At 63.0% G+C, this 18,531-nt stretch overlaps 10 protein-coding genes across 10 annotated transcripts; 4 read left to right on the forward strand and 6 right to left on the reverse strand.

The window, feature by feature from the left end:
- Positions 1–143: 143 nt before the first annotated feature.
- Positions 144–1,239, reverse strand: JCM10292_004243 (uncharacterized protein; the record flags this gene model as incomplete). The annotated part of the gene is made up of 5 exons (XM_076648903.1): positions 144–219; positions 282–339; positions 404–904; positions 967–1,021; positions 1,084–1,239. 5 exons carry the CDS (start codon positions 1,237–1,239, stop codon positions 144–146), a joined length of 846 nt encoding a protein of 281 aa, XP_076505608.1.
- Positions 1,240–1,641: 402 nt separating this feature from the next.
- Positions 1,642–2,207, reverse strand: JCM10292_004244 (uncharacterized protein; the record flags this gene model as incomplete). The annotated part of the gene is made up of 4 exons (XM_076648904.1): positions 1,642–1,738; positions 1,831–2,023; positions 2,090–2,129; positions 2,190–2,207. The coding sequence occupies 4 exons, from the start codon at positions 2,205–2,207 to the stop codon at positions 1,642–1,644; spliced, it is 348 nt and encodes a 115-aa protein (XP_076505609.1).
- Positions 2,208–2,741: 534 nt separating this feature from the next.
- On the forward strand, positions 2,742–3,759 carry JCM10292_004245 (TMEM199/VMA12 family protein; the record flags this gene model as incomplete). Its single annotated transcript, XM_076648905.1, has 4 exons — positions 2,742–2,997; positions 3,058–3,128; positions 3,198–3,473; positions 3,544–3,759. 4 exons carry the CDS (start codon positions 2,742–2,744, stop codon positions 3,757–3,759), a joined length of 819 nt encoding a protein of 272 aa, XP_076505610.1.
- A 127-nt stretch (positions 3,760–3,886) lies between these two features.
- Positions 3,887–4,724, reverse strand: RPB4 (DNA-directed RNA polymerase II subunit RPB4; the record flags this gene model as incomplete). Its single annotated transcript, XM_076648906.1, has 5 exons — positions 3,887–3,968; positions 4,065–4,160; positions 4,235–4,312; positions 4,443–4,551; positions 4,658–4,724. The coding sequence occupies 5 exons, from the start codon at positions 4,722–4,724 to the stop codon at positions 3,887–3,889; spliced, it is 432 nt and encodes a 143-aa protein (XP_076505611.1).
- A 585-nt stretch (positions 4,725–5,309) lies between these two features.
- On the reverse strand, positions 5,310–7,226 carry JCM10292_004247 (uncharacterized protein; the record flags this gene model as incomplete). Its single annotated transcript, XM_076648907.1, has 9 exons — positions 5,310–5,359; positions 5,439–5,555; positions 5,633–5,687; positions 5,749–5,858; positions 5,922–6,537; positions 6,604–6,685; positions 6,739–6,806; positions 6,900–7,053; positions 7,111–7,226. 9 exons carry the CDS (start codon positions 7,224–7,226, stop codon positions 5,310–5,312), a joined length of 1,368 nt encoding a protein of 455 aa, XP_076505612.1.
- A 338-nt stretch (positions 7,227–7,564) lies between these two features.
- Positions 7,565–9,231, reverse strand: JCM10292_004248 (uncharacterized protein; the record flags this gene model as incomplete). Its single annotated transcript, XM_076648908.1, has 6 exons — positions 7,565–7,614; positions 7,707–7,823; positions 7,887–7,940; positions 7,999–8,110; positions 8,172–9,057; positions 9,116–9,231. 6 exons carry the CDS (start codon positions 9,229–9,231, stop codon positions 7,565–7,567), a joined length of 1,335 nt encoding a protein of 444 aa, XP_076505613.1.
- Positions 9,232–9,563: 332 nt separating this feature from the next.
- JCM10292_004249 (uncharacterized protein) lies at positions 9,564–10,711 on the forward strand (the record flags this gene model as incomplete). Its single annotated transcript, XM_076648909.1, has 4 exons — positions 9,564–9,612; positions 9,695–9,883; positions 9,949–10,592; positions 10,682–10,711. 4 exons carry the CDS (start codon positions 9,564–9,566, stop codon positions 10,709–10,711), a joined length of 912 nt encoding a protein of 303 aa, XP_076505614.1.
- A 234-nt stretch (positions 10,712–10,945) lies between these two features.
- Positions 10,946–12,820, reverse strand: THP3 (Thp3p; the record flags this gene model as incomplete). Its single annotated transcript, XM_076648910.1, has 10 exons — positions 10,946–11,174; positions 11,249–11,456; positions 11,533–11,662; positions 11,722–11,790; positions 11,853–11,987; positions 12,050–12,127; positions 12,182–12,422; positions 12,484–12,507; positions 12,575–12,715; positions 12,789–12,820. The coding sequence occupies 10 exons, from the start codon at positions 12,818–12,820 to the stop codon at positions 10,946–10,948; spliced, it is 1,287 nt and encodes a 428-aa protein (XP_076505615.1).
- A 383-nt stretch (positions 12,821–13,203) lies between these two features.
- Positions 13,204–15,817, forward strand: JCM10292_004251 (Zn(II)2Cys6 transcription factor domain-containing protein; the record flags this gene model as incomplete). Its single annotated transcript, XM_076648911.1, has 8 exons — positions 13,204–13,251; positions 13,327–13,391; positions 13,457–14,187; positions 14,252–14,373; positions 14,429–14,472; positions 14,528–14,706; positions 14,762–15,299; positions 15,361–15,817. The coding sequence occupies 8 exons, from the start codon at positions 13,204–13,206 to the stop codon at positions 15,815–15,817; spliced, it is 2,184 nt and encodes a 727-aa protein (XP_076505616.1).
- Positions 15,818–15,987: 170 nt separating this feature from the next.
- Positions 15,988–18,361, forward strand: JCM10292_004252 (uncharacterized protein; the record flags this gene model as incomplete). Its single annotated transcript, XM_076648912.1, has 3 exons — positions 15,988–16,318; positions 16,369–18,184; positions 18,247–18,361. 3 exons carry the CDS (start codon positions 15,988–15,990, stop codon positions 18,359–18,361), a joined length of 2,262 nt encoding a protein of 753 aa, XP_076505617.1.
- Between the last annotated feature and the right edge of the window lie 170 nt (positions 18,362–18,531).

The following is an 18,531-nucleotide window of genomic DNA, read 5'->3' on the forward strand; positions in this document are numbered from 1 at the left end:
TCTTATTGCAAGGCAGTACTCTCAGTATCACTCCAACCGCGTTCCTGGGAAGCTGAGTCACTGACGAGGACCATGCACAAAGTAGCTACAGGACTGAAAGAGTGGGAGGCGTCTATACACAGCTGGAAAGGGGTCTTGAGCATTCACGGGTAGACCTGGCGCTCGCCGCCGGGCTCGCCATCCTTCTGCACGCCCGTATCGTCCGCCTGGTACGACGAGCTATCACGAACGAAGTCAATATGTCTCTCCGGAAGATTGGGCGCGAGGGAGGGCGAACGCACCGGCCGGCGCCATCGTTGTTGCGCCCCGCGCCGCCAAAGTCGGTTTGGCCATCCCCATCTGCTCGAGAATCCGGTCAGCGAGGTACTTGTGCTGGTGAAGGCACAGACAGAGAAAGGCGCACAGGCACTTCCGCCGCTCGCGACCATGTCGACACCGCGCTCCCCGCCGCCGAAGCTCGAGTCGAAGCGCTCTTCCGCGCCGCGACTCGATCCCTTTTCGGGCTGCGCGACGAGCGACGGGTTGTTGACCGACTCCTGCAGCTCGTTGAGCGGCGCCTCGGCGAGCGTGCTCTCGAACAAGACATCGTTGCCCTCGGGCGTCTTGCCCATAGTGGGCGGCGCAGCAGAGTCGTGCTTCGACGACGAGTAGGCGTCCGGCGCAGGAGTCGGCGCGGGCGTCGCCTCCTCGCCCTCGCGCTCGAGGCCTGCTCGGTTGGACGGGCGCGAGTCCGTCTCCCAAGCGCGGTCGTCGCCCCTGCTCGACCCTTCAGAGGCGCCCTTGTCGGAGCTGTAGCGCGCGGCAGTCGAGTCGAAGCCCGCCGTCGCGCCGCCCGTAGAGCGACCATCGCTGTCCTGGATGGCGCCCTCGTCGCGCTGGGACGAGCGGTCGAGGAGCGGGTCTCCTGTAGGGCAGAGCGAGTTCAGCTGGGCTAGCGCGAGGTGCCCAGGCGATGTCAGGACGCACGGTTGGCAGAGTCGGTGTTCATGTCGGACGTGCCGGCTTCGATTTGGTCTGTGAGCTAGAGGGCGAGCAGGGTGAGCTTCGAGGAGAAGCGACAGCAGTGCGGTGAACGAAGCGGACCTTGGTGAAGAGGTCGAGACTGGCGCGGCGCAAGCGTGCGGTTGAGGCGAGCACACGCAGACTGTCGGATGCAAGGTTGGGGTTGGAAGAGGAGAGCGCGAAGTGCGGAACGATGACGACGACGCCATGTGGGGGCTCGCGTCGCGCTGAAATCATGCTCGACCGCGTCGTTTGTGGCACGCTGTCTGCCGCTGAACTATTGACTTCCAAGAAAAGCTGGGCTATTCTCTGCTCTATCAAGCGCGAAAGGAAAGAAGCAGACCACATCGCGGAGTGACACCCCGCCTGCACCGCCTCACTTGCTCCCACTAACAGGGCATACGACTGGTGCAAGTTCCATGGTCTCAGAACGCACGAAGCGAGGAAATAAGATGACGGGCAAGCGAGAGCGACCCAACAACGTTTGGCATCCGAAGCGAGGTTGAGAAGGCTGTCCAGTGCTCGCCAGAGCAGCCGTCACAGCTTGTAAAAGGCGCAGTGGAGGACGCAATGATGTAGAGCTACACATGTATGTACAAGTCAAAGGAGGACGGGCGATGCCTCTTGCGGAAATCAACCCTACTGGCGCGGCATCTCACCCGGGCCAAGGTTGGGCGGGTCGTTGGCACCGCCGTCGAACGAGCCAGTCGCGTCGCGGCCCGAGGCGTTGTAAGCCCTGCAGTGGCGAATCGCAACGCGCAGAGTCAGCTTGCGACTCCTAGCAAGCCGCCTCACTTCACCAAAAAGCGGCAGACGAGCCGAACTCACATGTACGCCGGGCTCAGCGTCGTCTCGCCGTCTCCGCTCTCGCGCTCAATGTCGCCCGAGAAGGTCGCGTCGCCGCGATCGGACGAGAGGCGCTCTGCGCCCCCCGTTACGCCGAGGTTGTCGGCCGCGTCGGGCACGGCGTGCGACTCGCCCGAGGGGTTCGGGTGCGAGGTCGACAAGGAAGAGTCGGTGTCTGCACAGTTTGTGCGCGGTCAGCAGCGTTGTGCATAGGACACGACGGTGAAGAGGCGGGACGGACGGAGGTACTGGTCAACGAGACCCTTGCCCTGGTCGACGAGCTGCGGGCGTGACGTTGGTCAGCTACACTCGAATATCTCCTGGCGTTTGGTTGTGCACACCTTGTTGATCGTGTCCATCGTGGGGTGTGAGTGTGCGGGAGAGGTGGGGAGAATCTGTGACGGCGAGGCGCAAGTCAGGTTTATCCTCCTACCGGGCTGCTGTCACCTCAACATACCGTCTAGAGTGCTGAGCTGAGATCAACGAAGGAGCAAGAAGCAGAGAAGCGAGCCTCGAGGGCGTCTCGTCGTCTATGACGCACATGTCAACGGCTCTGAAAGTTCGCAACAGCGCAGCGAGTGCTAGCAGGAGTAAGACGCACAGCAATTGCTCTGTAGTACCCTCTCAAGAGCCAACACGCCAGCAAAGGCTGTCAAGTCCGCGCAGAACCCGCGCGAAGGTGGTTCAACTGATGAAACCCCAGAAGGGCGAGGACAGCAGTGCAAAGCGCTTCTCGAGAAGTACACGCTGCAGAAAGACCTCGTGTGGCACAAGCGGTGCTCAACGGCTACAGCAGCGAAGAGGCGCGGCGCCAACCCCGTCGCCGCCGCCGCGAACCGGCTCTGCCCTGCTCAACCCGCTCTAACGCGTAGAACTGGGCCATCGACAGTGCGATGGTGCTGCTCGAGCTCACGCCAGCCCTGCGCGACCGTTTGAACGCGCTCGCACCGCGACTCCCGCCCGAGCTGCAGGAGAGGGTCGCGTCGCATCTCGTCGGCTCAGAGGATCAAGCCGCGCAGGCGGGTCCGAGAAACGACGCTACTACTGCGCACACGAGCCATAGGGCTCTTGCAGGGCGAACCGTCCCGCACGAGGCGCTTGTCGCCGTGTCGAGGTGGGCAAACGGCGCAGAGGGTCTCGAAGACAGAGGTGCGCTGTCGCTGGCGGCTGTTGCTCGGAACCCCGCGCTCATTCATCAAATCCCTGCAGATCAATACCGCCTGGCGAGCCTGCTGCGCCTGACGGACGTGTACGCTCCCGCACTTCCACCACGAGAGAAGGTCCGTTACCTCTTGTCGTCGCTCTGGCTCAGTTCTCACGCTCATCAGGCTCTCTCTACCCGACCACAGTCCCCCGAACTCCTCGCAATCCTCGCGCAAATCCAGCTAGACGCCGACCGCCGCTCGTACGCCTCGCTCACGTCGCTCTCGCCCGCTCCGCACCCGTCGCTCGTACCCCTGCACGACCCGTTCGACTCGACGGCGTATGGCGGCCCGCCAAAGAGCGTCGCAGAGGAGTGGAAAGAGATTCGGCGAGAGGTCGGCGCCATCGTCAATGTCGGTGCGAGCATGCTCGCGGTCGGGACGGGACTGTGGTGGGTTGGCGGAGGGCGAAGCTACGCAGAGGTGCGCCGCGCATTCTTCCGGGCGGTCTGGGCATGCCGAACCCCCTTGACTGACGCTCGAGAGCATGCAGCGTCTCTGCCTCGCTCTCGCCGGCGCCGTCGCCATCGCCGCCACAGAGGCCTTCCTCTACTATCGCTTCTTCACTCGCCTGGCGCAGGCGAAGCAGCCCATCAAGGAGCCGGCAAGGCGACGTGTAGCGAAAGGCGCTGGACAGGCGGGACCACACAGCTCTGGCCGCGCGAAGCGGTCGGTTGCGGCGAAGGAGCCAGGAGCGAAGCTGGAATAAGGAAGCAAACGTTTTCCAGAGAGCCTTTCGGGTGCTCTTGCGTCCGAGTCCGTCCGAACGAACAGCCTAGTCTTACAACACAATGCTTATGCTAAGGGGGAGACTACCGAGAACAGCGGGAAGAGGCTCAGGCCATGTTTTGCTGACCTTTCCGTGCGTTCGTCAGCTCGGACAGGTGCTGCTGCAGCGTCTCGTCGTCCATCTTGAGGCTGTGATTAAAGTCGCATTGACAGGAGAAGCGTTTGCGCCACCGTCAGCGTCACGCTCGGTAAGGCGAGGTGCACCAAAAGGCAGAGTTGACGCACCTCGGCACGAGCGCCTTGGCCTCCTCTGCCTCCATAGGGCACAGATTCATGAGCTGCACCGACTCGTACTCGTGGAAGTCGGGCGCGGGCAAGCCTCTGCATTGCACGAGCGGAGTGTCGGGGAAGTCAGCGCTTGGAACGAGGTGTACTGGAGGGAGTTCGCGGCGCACCCGCGCACGGCTTCGGCCAAGTCGTTGTCGCGGAACCGCGCGAACGTGTTGACGTAGTCCTTCGTCTTGTTGTAGACGCTGTTTCGAGGAGGAAGGCACAGAAGCGGGTCAGATCTGGCAAACTGGGGCGAGGCTTCAAGCCACAGCGAGACAGCAGAGGTGCTCTGCGCCCTGTTGGCACGCCGAGCAAGCAGGCAGCCAGACTCACGCCGTGTCGGGCGCAGCCTTGCCGTTCTCCTCCGCCGAGCGCTCGATACCGTCGAGCAGCAGGCGGACCTCGCTGATCGAGAGCATCTGCGTCTCGCCGTCCGTGAAGCCTGTACAAAGAGCTCGCACGCATGGTCAGCTCTGCCCGAGCGGTGCTTCGAGGTGCCCAACTTCGAGCTGATGAAGACGAGGAGCGGGGTAGGGAGAGGGACGCACTCGCGCCGAACTTGAGCTGCGCGACATCCTCGTCGTCGGCCTTGTGGCGGTCAGTCACGCGCGACATCTTCGGCTGGCGCTCGGAGAGGAGAGAGGGGCGGAGGTCGAGAGAGGTTGTCCGACGGAGGTTGGTCTCAAACCGCACTCTTCGAAGCCACGAATGCGATTGAGTTGCTCTGAACCGGCTCACGGTAGATTCTTCAGGCCCTATGCGCGCGACTTGAGCTCCCTGAGGATGGTGTGCGCCTCTCGCTCTCCTCATCAGCTTGCGATACTTTCGGCGGGAACACCCGCTCAGCTCGCGTCTAGCGCTGCGGGAAAGACACAGGTTCTGTTCAGTTCAATCTCTGATGTCGCTTGGCCATCATGCTCTTTCTCGCTTGCCCTGCTTCTCGGTCTTTGCAGCGCCCCGACTCTCGCTCCGAAGCTCTGCCACTCTGCTGCCTAGCGAGGCTCGCTGTGGTCAGGACGATGCGTTCCGAAGGCGTTGAACAAATGCCACGATTGGGTGCAGCCGAAAATGCTCTCATGCCGAGCGTTCTGACCACATCGAGAGGGAGTTGCGATGATATGCAAGTCGGGCTAGAGGAGTAACGAAGGTGCGGAGCAGCGTGGTGCGGGCGATGCCCGCTTTTGCGGATGGTTGACGAGCTCAGTGCTGTAGCTGTGCGCGACCTAGGGCGAGGAGAAGGGCGATATCGTCTGTGGGCGCGACAAGCCAGTCAGTCTGCAGGCCTGACGTGCGGCTGCACGAGCCGTCGGAGCTCATCGAGGGACGCACAGGCAATCTTGATGGCACCGGAGAGGACGAAGACCCAGCGAAAGGCGTCGATTTCGACCAGTCGGCCAGTCACGAAAGGTCCGGGAGCCGCGGCAAGGGTGCGAGCGACGTCGACGACTGCGAGCAAAGTCGGTCCGTCAGCAGGTCATCAATCGTGATTATCTGCCAGATAATCGCGGAGAGAAGGCACAAACCACCGAGCAGTCGTGTGCGGGACGTCTTCGGCACCATGGCTGAGAGTAGCGCGCCCTGCGTTAGCCACCGCCAGCGTCAGCTCGGTTCGCGGGCAGTAGTGCAATATGCGACGCACCCGAATGCTCGAGTCCATTGAGGAGATGCAGGTTCGGAGAATGTACAGCGCAACCACGGACGGAAGGCTTGGCGCGAAGGCCATGCCCGCCGTCAAGAGCTGCGCCGGGACTGCAAGACAGCGCATAGTCAGTGAGTGAGCTTTCTGAAGAAGACATGCGCTCAAAGACGTACTGTGCGTTGTGACCATGGTGAGCACGAGTCCGATGCGCTTCGCCAACGCGCCGGCGGCAAGCGAAGTCACAACGGCTCCGAGCGCAGAGCCGGCGAGCACCGTCGTGATGAGGCGGATTGATGCGTGATACAGGTCCTTGAAGTAGAGCGAAACGTAGGACGCGGGGGTGAGCGACGAGGCGAACGAGTCGACTGAAAAGAGGGCTACGACGAGGGCGAGTCGAAGCAGGGGCACGGAAGAGGGTACCTCGGGATCCGACGCCGTCGGCGAGGGCGGCGAGACGTCGACTTTGGCTGCTGCAGGAACTTGAAGGTGGGGAGTGGCGCTTGCAGTGCGACCGTACAGAGGACGCCGACGCAGGAGCGGCTGCCGCTCCGTTGGCGGACCGACCTGCGGCAGAGCGGCCTGCCTCGGATCGAGTTCGACATGCTCGGACAGGGAAAGGCTCAGGATGACCTTGACAACGGCGATCAGGCCGTAGGCGAGGAAGACGTAGCCGTAGCACTCTTCCAGCGACTTGTCGGCCATGCCGTCGAGCGTGCTGATCGCGGAACCCGCGACGAGCGAGCCAACGGCCAGACCCACGAAGCCGAGCACCTGGTAGTGCATGAGGACCTGCAGGATGGGGACCTCATGCTGACGTTAGTCTGCCTTCGCGGTGCCAGACCGGAAGACACGCACAAAGACCCGATTCTCCGGCTCAACGAGCTGGCTCAAGATGCCGACCTCGACTGAGCTGAACGGCCCGACCTCGTTTCCGGACCTGAGACGAGAGCACTCAGCCGAGCGAGACGGCAGTGGACGAAAGATGCGCACGGCGAGATGACGCCGAGTGCCGCTGCGACCAGTAGCACGACGTAGTTGCGCGACAAGTAGAACACGAACTGGCGGAGATTGTCAGCATTCTGCGATCGGTTCTAGAGAAGAGGGAGACGTGCACCACTTCCAGCCATCACGAGCGATCCGAAGGCAAGCACCCTCCTTCTCCCAATACTGTCCGCCAGCCACGAGATGACCAAAGACAGTGCGACGTCGCCTGCGAGCGTCAGAGAGAGGAAGAGGCCGACGGATCGGTCTGTGAACCCGAGCAGGTTGAGGTACAGTACGAGGATCGGCGCAATGGCTCCGAATCTGGCGCAAAAGGTTTGATCAGTGCCAAAGTGGGTGAGAAGTGTCGCTTTGAAGTACCCCAGCATACGAATGAAGCGGCTGACGACGAGGAGGAACAGGTCGCGGCGGGCATGGGCATCTGCGAGGGCCTCGACTCCCAACTCGTGCCGAAGCTTCGCCAACACGGGAGCCATCTTCGATCGCGCAGGAACAGAAGAAGAACAAGGCGGATAATGGGAAAGAAGCAGCGAGAAAGAAACATCGAGGCGGACACGGATAGCGTGTTTGCCAGGGCTCGCCGAGGCGGCCACGGAGTCCGCGTCCGTTTCGGGTGACGAAGCGCCGACATCCTGCTAGCGCGGTCTGAACCCCACAGACTCCGCGGTGGCGGTGCGCAGCGATGCGAAAAGGAGCGGTGAGGTTGATCTCCTGTCCTTCCACGAGGACCGGGCTGCACGGGCCGGTAGAAGGACGCGCATGGATCGCTTGAGCACAGAGCCCGAAAATCGAGAAGCCTGTTCTTGTATTGCGTCTAGTGCTGAAGAGGTGCCGTCTTGAAGAGAACGAGGAGAATGACATTGTCTGCGAGACGGGAAGCAAGTTAGTTCGTCACGCCAAGCAACTTCGCCTCGCTCTTTGCGCTCGCTGCGAAGCGAGAAGCGAGAGCAACGCACAGAGAATCTTGATGCTGCCCATGAGCACAAACACGATGCGTGAGCTGCCCAAACTGACGAGCGCCAGCGAGAGCGTGGGACCCGGCGTCGAGGCGAGCGTCTTGCATACGTTGATGACTGAGCAGATACGGAAGGAAACACGTCAGCAGGTTTTCACAGGGGTGGAAAGAGCCAGCATACTGCCAAGGAAGCGGGTCCGGCTCTCTTTCGGGATGACGGCGGCAAGGAATGCGCCTGCAGAGTTCGGCGTAATCAGTGCCGCGCATGTAAAGGAGGCGGAAACTGGGCGGACCTCGGACGCTCGAGTCCATTGAAGTTAAGCATGACCGGGCGATCAGGAGTGTCAAGGCGAGCGGGAGAGTCGGTGCCAAGCCGAACAGGATGGTGAAGACTTGCGCGGGGACCTGTGCAGATTTGGTCAGTAGCTATACCAAGACAGCCCAGAAACGCGTGCTGCACACGCACATGCGTGCAGACCATCGTGTAGACGACGCCGAGGCGCTTGGCGAGCGAGCCGGCGGCAAGCTGGCTTAAGCAAGTCGTGACGGCGGTGACGGACATGACCTGCGCTATGAGCGCGATGGGCGCGGCGAAAGTCGTCCGTAGGAAGTAGGCAATGAAGGAGCCTGTGCCGAGCGACGAGGCGAACGAATCGAGCGAGAAGATGAGGCACAGGGTCATGAGTCGCCCAACCGCCAGAGGTGCCGGGATCTGTACAGTTGCATCGGCAGGAGGCTGTCGACTGTTGATCAGAGGCTGACGCTCGCCTTCGTTCGCAGAGGACGGCGTCGAATTGGGAGGAGTCGGTGCGTCGACTTCGCATTTGGCTGACAAAGCGAAAGATAGGGCAACCTTGAAGGCGGCGATCGCTCCGTAAAGGAGGAAGATGACCCTGTAGGCTGCGAGGTCGCTCTTGCCCGCTTGGTCAAAGCTGGAAACGACGAAGCTGGTCGCCAGGTTGCCGACGCCCATGCCTGCGTACCCGATTACGGCGTACCACATGAGCAGCGAGACGCGGCCTTCCGGCTCCGTCAACTGACTCAGTATGGCCTGCTCGAGGGCGGAGAACGGGCCCGTCTCGTTGCCGCTTGGGCTGATGATGCCAAATATGGCGGCGCCTAGGAGTACGAAGTACTCGTCCGAGAAGTAGAAGGCGACGCCGGATGCCAGCATCAGCGCCGAGCCGATAGCCAGCATCCTTCGGCGGCCTAGGAGATCGGCGCTCCAAGTCACGAGCAGCGAGAGAGCGACGTCGCCGAGCAACGTTGCGCTGAGGAACCCGCCGATGGATCGTTCCGAGAAGCCCGATTCCCGTAGGAAGAGCAGTAGAACGGGCGCAACGGCTCCGAATCTGTAGGTCCCCGCAACGGTGAGCGGTGTTTGCAAGAGGACCCGAAGGGGCAGCGCACCCTGCGAGGCGAACGAAGCGAGAGACGACGAGGAGCGCGACATCACGCGGCGAGTGCGAATCGCGTATGTGATGCAGGCCCAGCTCGCGACCTAGCAGGCGCAATACGCTGACCATGCTGCCGAGCGCACAGGTGGAGCGGAGGCAGGAGAGGATACGCTCGGGAAGTCGGCGGAGTCAACTTCGACCGACGCTGCTCTGCTCTCTCCGCGCTGCAACGGTTGACTGCACGGTGAACGACAAAATCACTTATCTTGACAAGTCACAGGCTTCGTCCGATGCGCACGAGGGCGCAGCGTCTCGAACCAGCTTAATCTCGGGAGGTCCGCGCCACGCCGCTGCAGCGGAGCAGGCTGCAGCACTGTCTGTCGAGAAGGAGTGCAGGGCTGCGGCTGCTAACGGCAGAGGGACTTCATGCAGGGAAGCTCTGCCTGTGCTCCCTGCGGGAGATGCCACCGACCGTCCGCGCACGGTGCAGCGGCTCCAAGCGGATTGCAGGTCGTCGCGGAGTATCCGCTCCACGTGCTCCACCGGTGCGGAACACCACAACTGCTTCGTGCTGATATACTGCTTCTCGCAGGTCCATATGGTCATGACTTGCTGCTGCATCATTACGAGTCAGTTCTCCTGATTGCGGGCGGTACGGGAGTCACGTACATTGTGCCGTTCCTCCACGACCTTGTCCGCCGTGCGCGGAATCTACACCTCGGCGGCACAACTCCGCTTGTGACGAGCCGCCTGACGTTCGTCTGGTCAATCAGAAATGCCGGTTCGTGCATTCCACCCCGCCCGCCTCCAGCTTTCACGCGCTTTACTGAGCTTCTGCTCCCGTAGGCGACCTTTCCAGCATTGAGAGCGAGCTTGCGAACGCACTCCACTACGCTCCGCCAGGCTTTCTCGACCTTCAAGTGTACGTTACTTCGGGCACCGCCCGCATTCCGCTCAGCACGCTACACGACAGTACTGTCTCGCTTGACTACACGGCAACGAACGACTCGCACGCTTGGAGCGAGGGCGAGAAGCTGAGCGGCGGAATCGGACTGCCCGTCGTCAACTATCGCCTCGATTCGCCGCAGGAGATCCTCCTTCCCACTGTTGTCAGACCCCAGCGGTCAGACTCGCTCCCCTCGTTTCATCTCGCCGACTCACCCGCGCTTGCGCCTGCAACGCCTTCCGCACCCACTGTCGCCGCCTTCGACCCTTCTTCGACCGCCGCGCATCCCTCCATACTCGCGCCCAGCGCCCCTCTCGGTCCCTCTCCTGCCTCGTCTACCCACAATGCACTCCCAATCCCGACTCTCCACGGCCGCCCACGCGTGCGCGACCTCCTCGCCGCCACCATCGCGCGCACCCCGCGGGCCGGGTCCGTCGCAGTCGCGACGTGCGGGCCGACGGCGCTCACGGACGAGGTCGGCGCGGCGTGCTCGGACGCGATCGACCCGGCAAAGGTGTTCAGGGGCGAGCACAGGGTCAACGTGGTGCATTGGAGGGGCTCAATCGAGGAGATGTCGCAAGCTGAGAAGGTCGAGGCAGAGTTGAATTGCTGACGCTTGTGCGACGCTGACAGATGCTACACGCCGAGACGTTCGGCTGGTAGATATCGCCTTCATTTCCCGGTCATCCGCAACCGGTATGGGCTGGTCCCGCCTTGCAAAACTTCTCTCGCCTGGTCTTTCCAAACGGCTCTCCAGTGCTCACGGCTCTGCGAGAGAAGCGCGAAGCAGGATGCGAACGAGGTTTGCAGAGGAAGATACAACAGATAGGATCAGGAACGTGGGAAAGACGGAAGAAGGTTAGCAGAGGAGAAGGAAGCGGACCGACCTGCTCGTCACTAGATCTGCCCCTTGAGGTCGGCCTTCTGCGCCGATTCGAGCACTTCGCTGAGCGGAGCGAGCGCCTTCTTGCAATCGAGCTGCTGCTCCTCGAGCGGGACGGCGGGAGCGCCGGCCGCAGTGGGCTTGTACAGCGCGGCGTGGTTGGCGGCGAGAAAGTCGTGCACTTCTTGTGCCGAGTCAAAGGCGAGCTGCGTTTGGATGAGATTGAGCGGGATCTGCAAGTACCTGTTCGTCGTTGGCACGAAGGAGGACGGGTAAGCGCTAGGTTCTGGAGAACGGAGACTGGGCGAAGAACGCACGCCTTGCACATTGTGACGAGCGCCGTGACCCGCTCTCGCGCAACAAAATGATCCATGACGTACGCGCCCATCTTGGGCGCCTGTGCAAAGAGACGGAAAAACTTGGTGTAGTTTCCCTGGCTCACGGCGAGGCGGACGGCGAGCGCGTGAGAGACCGAGTCGTCGCGCGTTTCTTCGGGCGTTAGCTCTGCGAGCGTTGCGTTGAGTTCTATGCCGAGCGCAGGGGGGCGTCAGCGAGATGGTCGGGCTAGTAGCGAGTTGAGCGAGAAGTAGGGCGGACGCACCTGCGCGATTCCGGGAGAAGAGGAGGTAGAGGATGCGGTAGCCGAGGAATTCTAGCGGGTGTCCAGTCAAGCCCATTCGATATAGCTGTCGCAACCTGGACTGGCACTGGTTGAACTCGCCAAGGTCGCCCTGTGACAGCAGCGATAGTCAGGGTAGTGCTCGAGGTAGGGCTTTTGGACCACCCGCACCTTCTCCAGAGCTATCCGTGCGTGGATTTCGTAGACTTGGACAGTGAAGTCATTCGTAATCCGTTGGACCTGTGAGGAGAATCGACTGTCAGCGTACGGTCGGCGAAGCTTAAGAACGGCGGACGGCGCACGATCAGATCTTGCCGCATCGACTTGAACTGATCGCAAATGTAGTTATAGTTGTTCTCTTCTCGCCATTTCCGCTTGAGCAGGTCGAGCGTCTGCTTCAGAACCTCGAGTGGCCGGATCGTGTTCGGGTCGGGAAGCTGCGAGCGGATGATGCGTGAGCTAGCGAACAGCGCCAGATGAAGGAAAGTCGCAAGCGCACTGTCGTGAGCCGCAGATACGGCTTCTCCAGCTTGGTACTCCGGCCCACAATCGTGTGTTGGTCCCAGTCGATCACGTTCTGCAAGCCAATGGGGTCAGCGACGACACGGAGCACCCAGGAAGATGCACGCACCGGGTCGTGCGCCGCCTCCGGCTCAGGCGTCGACGTCCCGCTCCACGTGTTGCCGTACGAGTGCACTCCTCCCTGCACGAGCCTCCCTCCCGCGCCCAACCTCGCCGCAAGCGAGCCTGATCCGGTGCCGACCGCGCCGGCCTGCTGCGTGAAGCGCTTGGCGCGCTTTTCGCGACGGTCGGCTTCGTCAGCGAGGTGAGGCGAGAGACCGTTAGCTGCGGGAGTGGTTGGTGCCCAGGCTCTGCGGGTCGTGACCGTCAGCAAGCTGCCACGAGAGACGTAGGAGCTCCGAGAGCACGCACTTGCGCTTTTTGGGAGGATTGAGCCTGTGTGTGCAGTCGCAGTCAGCGTCGACACTCGATGAGGCGGGTGATGCGGACGGAGGAAGCGCACGTCTCGAGCTTGAAGTTCTTCCAGTCGGTGGACCAGAGCTCCTTGCGCTCGAAAGCCTGATAGATGGCAGCCTTGAGCTCCTTCTCTACGGCGGGGCGGTTTGCGTCTGTGCACTTTGCGAACGTCTCGTTGACGAAGAGCCTGGAGGTGGGCAGAAGTGAGAACGGGTCGGCGGGTTGGTGCGGATGCCTCGGCGTGTCTGCCTGCGACTCACTTGAGCTCTGGTGGCCAGTTGGACGACGCCATGGCGCGTGAGCGAGCGCGAGAGAGCCGAAGAGATGAAGCCGGCGAGGACAAGCGACGAGACGACGAGAGCGCGTGCGAGTTTGAGTGTGGGTGTAGGGACCCACAAGCAGCGCTCTGGGCAGTTCAGCGAGCCCTCTGGCGGTCTCCGTGCGAGCGGGACGAGCGAGCCCACCGCCCGTCTCCGCGGGTTTGCGTCGTCCTCATCGCAACATTTCTCGCTTTGTCGCTCGAGAGCAGCTCCGGGCCAGCCTTCAGGAACGAGCAAGCCTCGGTCTCCTGGGCCTCGCTGCTCCCAGTGCTACACGTGCTCTGGGATCGTTTCCGTTGCCGTGTCCCGCTTTCGCCATCTCGTCGTCTCGTCTGCTCGCTGCTCGTCTGCTCTGATGGACAAGGAGAAACGCAAAAAGCCGCCTGCATGCGACCGCTGCAAGGTGCGCTGCCGGACCCCATTCGCCTCAACGTCCCCGTCACCGCTGATTTGCCGTCCCTCCCGCTGTCTCGACCAGGCCAAGCGCGTCCTCTGCCACCCGAGCCCGACCGGTTGCCCGCGCTGCCTCGAAAAGGGCGTCGAGTGCGTCGTATGCTACCAGGCGTAAGTCCGAAAGGAGACGGTGCTCACCCGCTGCTCGCTCGCAGGTGCACCACCACTCCGGTTGTCCGCCGCAAACCTCGTCGTCCCGCAGCGATGGCATCGAGCGAGACTCCGGCGCCGCTCGGTACAACGCATCGACGCGAGAGCGACAATCCAGCTTCTCTGTCGACCCCGGCAACGCCAAGCGCAGGTCACGGCACCTTCCTCTTACCGATTCCCCCTCCGGCTGGTCCTGTTGCGTCAACTTCGCAACATCAGATCGTGCCTGCCGTCACGGACGTCGTGATCATTCCGCAGCCTGGTATCCGGCTGACACCCGTGCTGGCCGAGCACCTCTTCACCTGTTTGTGCCCAGTCCCGCTCTTTGATCGCCCAATTGCTCACCGCTTACCCCTGGCAGCCTTTGAGCAAACGCACCTCTTTGATCACCCCGTCGTACGCACCTTGACCATCGGCAAGACGCTCGAAGCGCTCGGCTGGGACGTCGATCTCCTCCCGCTCCCTCAGCGCGCGTTCGCCTACGCCGCATGCGCCGTATCCATGACCGTCGCCTATTCGCCGCTCGTCGTCGGCGAGCTCGGCATCCCATTCTCTGCCTTCAAGGACCTGAACCAGGCCGGGCCGGACTTGCGCGCGTTTGGGCGCAGGAGGGCGCCGGCGTGCCATGCAATGCGGGAACAGGCGATCCGGCTCGCCAAGGAGGCAGACGCCCTGACATTGCCGACGCGTGAAAATGCCTCGACTTGCCTAATGATCAACTCGCTCGAGGCAGACGGTACGTTCAAAGTAGCTCGGTCTCGTGCGCGTCACCCAGACTGACAGGCTCTCTGCGAGGGCAGGCGACCATCAGTCCATGTCACGCCCGTGGCTTGCGGCATATTTGTCTCACATTCGCAGCTTGCCCGAGCTGTGGCCGGAGAAATCAGAGATTCTCGATACGACCCTCTGGTCCTCCTTCTTGGTTCGTGTCTTGTCTGTCCTCGCAACATACGCGGCAGCTGACAGGTTCTTCCCAGCTCGCCGATTCCCTCATGGTTGGGCATGCTGGCTCTGCACCCCTGTACGTTCCGCTCGCACATCCCGACGCAGCGTCGGCTGACCGCCACGATGAGCAGAACACAGATGGACGTCAAACTCTTCGTTTTGAGCGACCCGCCCGACATCGAGGCGTACGACCGAGCGTTGAAGGATACGCTCAAGCAGAAGTACGACAAGGACCTGTGGCCCGACCTCAAGCCGTTCGCGCTGCTCTCGCTGCAGGCGACTCGCGAGCTCACCGAAGACATACTGGGCCGTGCGTAGACTCCAGCGGCATGACTCGCATACGAATGCTGATCTTCCTCCCACAGCACACGCACGACGAGCGCCGCTTGACGAGCAAGCCCTGCTTCGGCACTTTGCGAAGCTAGAGCACCTGCGGAGCATCGCGCAATCGTACACGGTCCTCGTCGACCACACGCGCGAGGAGCTCCCGCCGTACCACTTTGATCGGAATCTCGTCCGCAACGTCCGCTTCACCCGTGGCGCCGCATTGCGGTCCATCCGCGGGTTCGGCGTCTTGACCTGGACGATGCTTGTCATGCCGCTTTACAATGAGCTGCAGCGGCGGTCGCAGGCCAACTACCACGACCGCGCGGCGTCACTCGACAGCGACGATACGCACGTGCGCCACGCGGCCGAGCGGCTCGAGACGCACCTCAAGCAGGCGCGCTCGCTCGCGCTCGTCGGCGTCGAGCTGCTCGCCGACTTGCTCCGCCGCGGGCAATCGCTCATCTGCTGGACGCACCTGCGGAGGAGCTTGCTCCCAGAGTATGCACATTTCTTGCTTGACGGGATCAGCGCGGGAACGGTGCCGCTCAACGACAAGACGGCGTTCGCGGCGGAGCAGTGCGTTTCCTTGTCCCTCTGCTATCACTCGCGCACTTAGCTTAAGCCGATCGCGTGACAGACTCGCCAACGGCCTAAAGCTCGTCGGCTACGTCTATGCGAGCCCGGCCAACGACGAGCTCATCGTCCAGCTCGAGCACCGAGCGCAGCAGCACGCGCTGTCGAAGCAGCAGCAGCAGCAGCAAGCGTTGTCGCTCGAGCCCACGCAGTTCCTCACCGACATGGCGCCGCAGCTGGGCGTCTCGCAGGCGCCGCAGCTGGGCGTCTCGCAGGCGCTGCAGCTGCACGAGCCGCTTCAAATCGACGCGGCGCTGCCAACAACGTACGAGGATCTCCTGTCGACGTTGCCCACGGCGTTCAACTCGCCCGCGCTGACTGGGCAGGCCGACTCGATACCTGTCACGATGCCGTCCGGCGGCGGCGGTCTGAGCAGCGTTGGCGAGGACGCGAGTCTGACGGTCGACGCGATTTGGACGCAGATGCAGACTGGGGAGCACTTCCCGGCGTGGGCGTGGTAGATCGCTCGTACAGTTTGATGGTGACGTGCACAACGCTACACACGGCTTGCTACATGAGAGAATCTGTGCTGCATGCGACATTTCGGGATGACGGACTGTGGCTGTGCCGCCCTCTCCTTGTCCTCGTGCACCTCCCTCGCTTTCGGCTGGACTGCCCGTGTGCCGCTCAGATGGCTTCAGATAGCCACAAGCGCGCTGCTCCGGCCGACTTTGAGCCCTTGGACGGCTCTGGTCGCCCTCCGCCTGCGCTCCGCGACTCGGCACCGCACGACCCGCTCGTCTCGGATTGCGGAGGCTCGGGGCCGATCAACGTGCAGGACTCGATCCTGTACCCAGAGCTGTCGCAGGAGCTGCTCGACGCGGCGTCTGGCGGGTGGATGGGCGAGTTGAGCAAGCGACTCGAGCGGGCCGAAGCGGACGGCGACGGCGGCAGCAACGTCGTCCTGAGCCCGGCAGAGGCGCGCAGCCTGCTCCATACGATGCAGCAGAAGCTCGGCGGATGTGCGTGCCTTCCTTCGTCAGGCTGGTTCCACGTTGACCTCGTCCTTTAGTTCTTGCGACACCCGCGACAAAGGCAGACATCCTGGCGCTCATCATCCAGCTCTCGCACAATGTGTGTACACTACTGGAGGCGCCTCAATCCAGCCACCACGCGCTCGGGTCGAAACCACCTCCGGCCTCGCTCTTCGCCTCGCTCCCCTACGACGTTCTCCGCCTCATCTTCCTCGAACTTCGCGAGCTGTACATTCAGGACGAGGACATCGGGCCGTACTTCATCGGGCGCCGCGGTTTGCACGGCTGGTGGCAGTTGATGCGACAGCTGGCTCCGTTGTCGCCAGGTCTGCACGAGGTCTGCGGCGCTCTCTACCGCAGCGAGCTCGTCATCAACGACATCAAGACGGTCCCTTCTCGCGCGGAGCTCTTGCACTCGAAACCAGAGCGCGGCGCTCAGCTGCGTAGCATGACGATCAGCTCGTACGACTGGGACCACAACTTGCGCGATGCCGAGGACGCTGGCTTTGCGCTGCCCGACCTCGTCGAGGCGGCGCCGAATCTCCATTCTCTCGTCCTCGCGTCGGAACGCGCGAGCACGTTCGTCAGCTCGCAAAGCACACTTCGCTCGCGCAGCGCCAGCTTCCTCTCGCTCATGGGCGGCGTTAACCTTTCCACGACGATCACGACGTCCCTTCGCCACCTCCGTACGCTCGTCTACAACGCGCCCTGCGCATTCACCGACGTCATCGAGCTTGCGACCGCGCTCCCGACGCTTGAGAGCCTCGACGTGCTCGGCGACGTCGAGCATACGCGGCCGGCGGATCTCGTCCTCCGCCACGTCTCGCCGACTCTGCGTCGCCTCTGGCTTCCCAGCACTAAGCTCACGGCTGCAGACGTCAGCACGCTCCTTGACGCCCTCGCCGAAGAGCAGACCGTGCGCGTCACCGCGCTCGCCTTCACGTTCGACCCCGAAGACTTCTTCGCACTCGCGCCGCCGTCGGACGACGCCATCGTCCACGAGCTCGCCGACCTCCTCACGACAATCAGCTTCATCGGGCCGGACCTGCGCGAGTTTGCCATCTCGACCCCGGCAGCGGACAACCCCGACGCTGGTCGTGTCCGCCTCGCGCCTGCCGGGCTCTTCGGTCCTCCTGGCGGCCCCGGTGCAGGAAACGGCGTCATGATCACCTTTGCGCTTGCCGGCATGGGCGGCGGGGGAGGAGGAGCAGGAGCAGGAGGAGCAGGTGCCGCGGGCGCGGCCGCACCTCCTGCGCCTGCCGGCGGTGCGCAACCTCAATTCGCCGCCCATCGCAGGCACCTTCAGGCTGGCGCTCCCGGCGGAGGTGGGGTGCAAGGAGGCGCAGGAGGAGCGGGAAGAGCGGGAGGGGCGGGTGGAGCGGGAGGACCGGGAGGGGCAGGAGGAGCGGCCCCGCCGCAGTTCCCGCCTTTCAACCTCTTTAACCCCGCGACATGGCTTCCCGGTGGCGGCGGTGGTGGCGGCGGTGGCGGCGGTGGCGGCGGCGCGGCGGGTGGCGGTGGACTAGGCGGGAACAACGCGGCGGGAGGACCCGCTGGCGGCGCTGGCGGTGCGAACAACAATCCTCCCGGCCCGATCAACAATCTTCCCGGTTTCGTCAACATCCCCGGCATGGGCAATCCCGTGCCCTTCTTCGACGAGCTCGTCGACCACCTCCGGCATGTCGAGCACCTCGAAATGTACGGCCGGCGGTACGATGCCTCGCTCATCGACTCGCTCCGTGAGCTCCCGCTTCGCCACCTCGCGCTGTCGGTTCCGGGCGACGAAGCGCGCGAGCCTGTTACGGAGGGGCTGCTGGCGGCGATGCAGGAGGGCGCGTGGCCGGGCTTGTGCAGGTACGCCGTGTCCCTCCCTTCTCCGCGCATCTTCGGCTGAGCGCTGGTTGCTGCGCTCGCAGGATCGAACTCAGCGGCCGTGGAGGCGAGTGGGCCGCCTCGCAGCGCCGCAGGGTCAAGAAGGTGGCGGAGAAGCGTGAGGGGGTAGTGTACCGCTCGACGGATGTCAAGCCGTAGGGCCAGTTCTTGCAAGGCGACGCCGCGTGATTTGCACTTGCCGTGGGCTGCAGTCGTAGAGTGGCGGCGGTCGGGCAGCAGCAGGGGCTGACCGTCTGTTACGTGGATCGTGCAAAAAAAGGAGACCGGCAAAAAGAAACTCTTCGTCCGGGAATTGAACCCGGGTCTCT

The sequence above is a fragment of the Rhodotorula paludigena genome, assembly GCF_050403205.1.
Source record: "Rhodotorula paludigena JCM10292 DNA, Rt_paludigena_JCM10292v1_ctg19, whole genome shotgun sequence".
Lineage (NCBI taxonomy): Eukaryota > Fungi > Basidiomycota > Microbotryomycetes > Sporidiobolales > Sporidiobolaceae > Rhodotorula > Rhodotorula paludigena.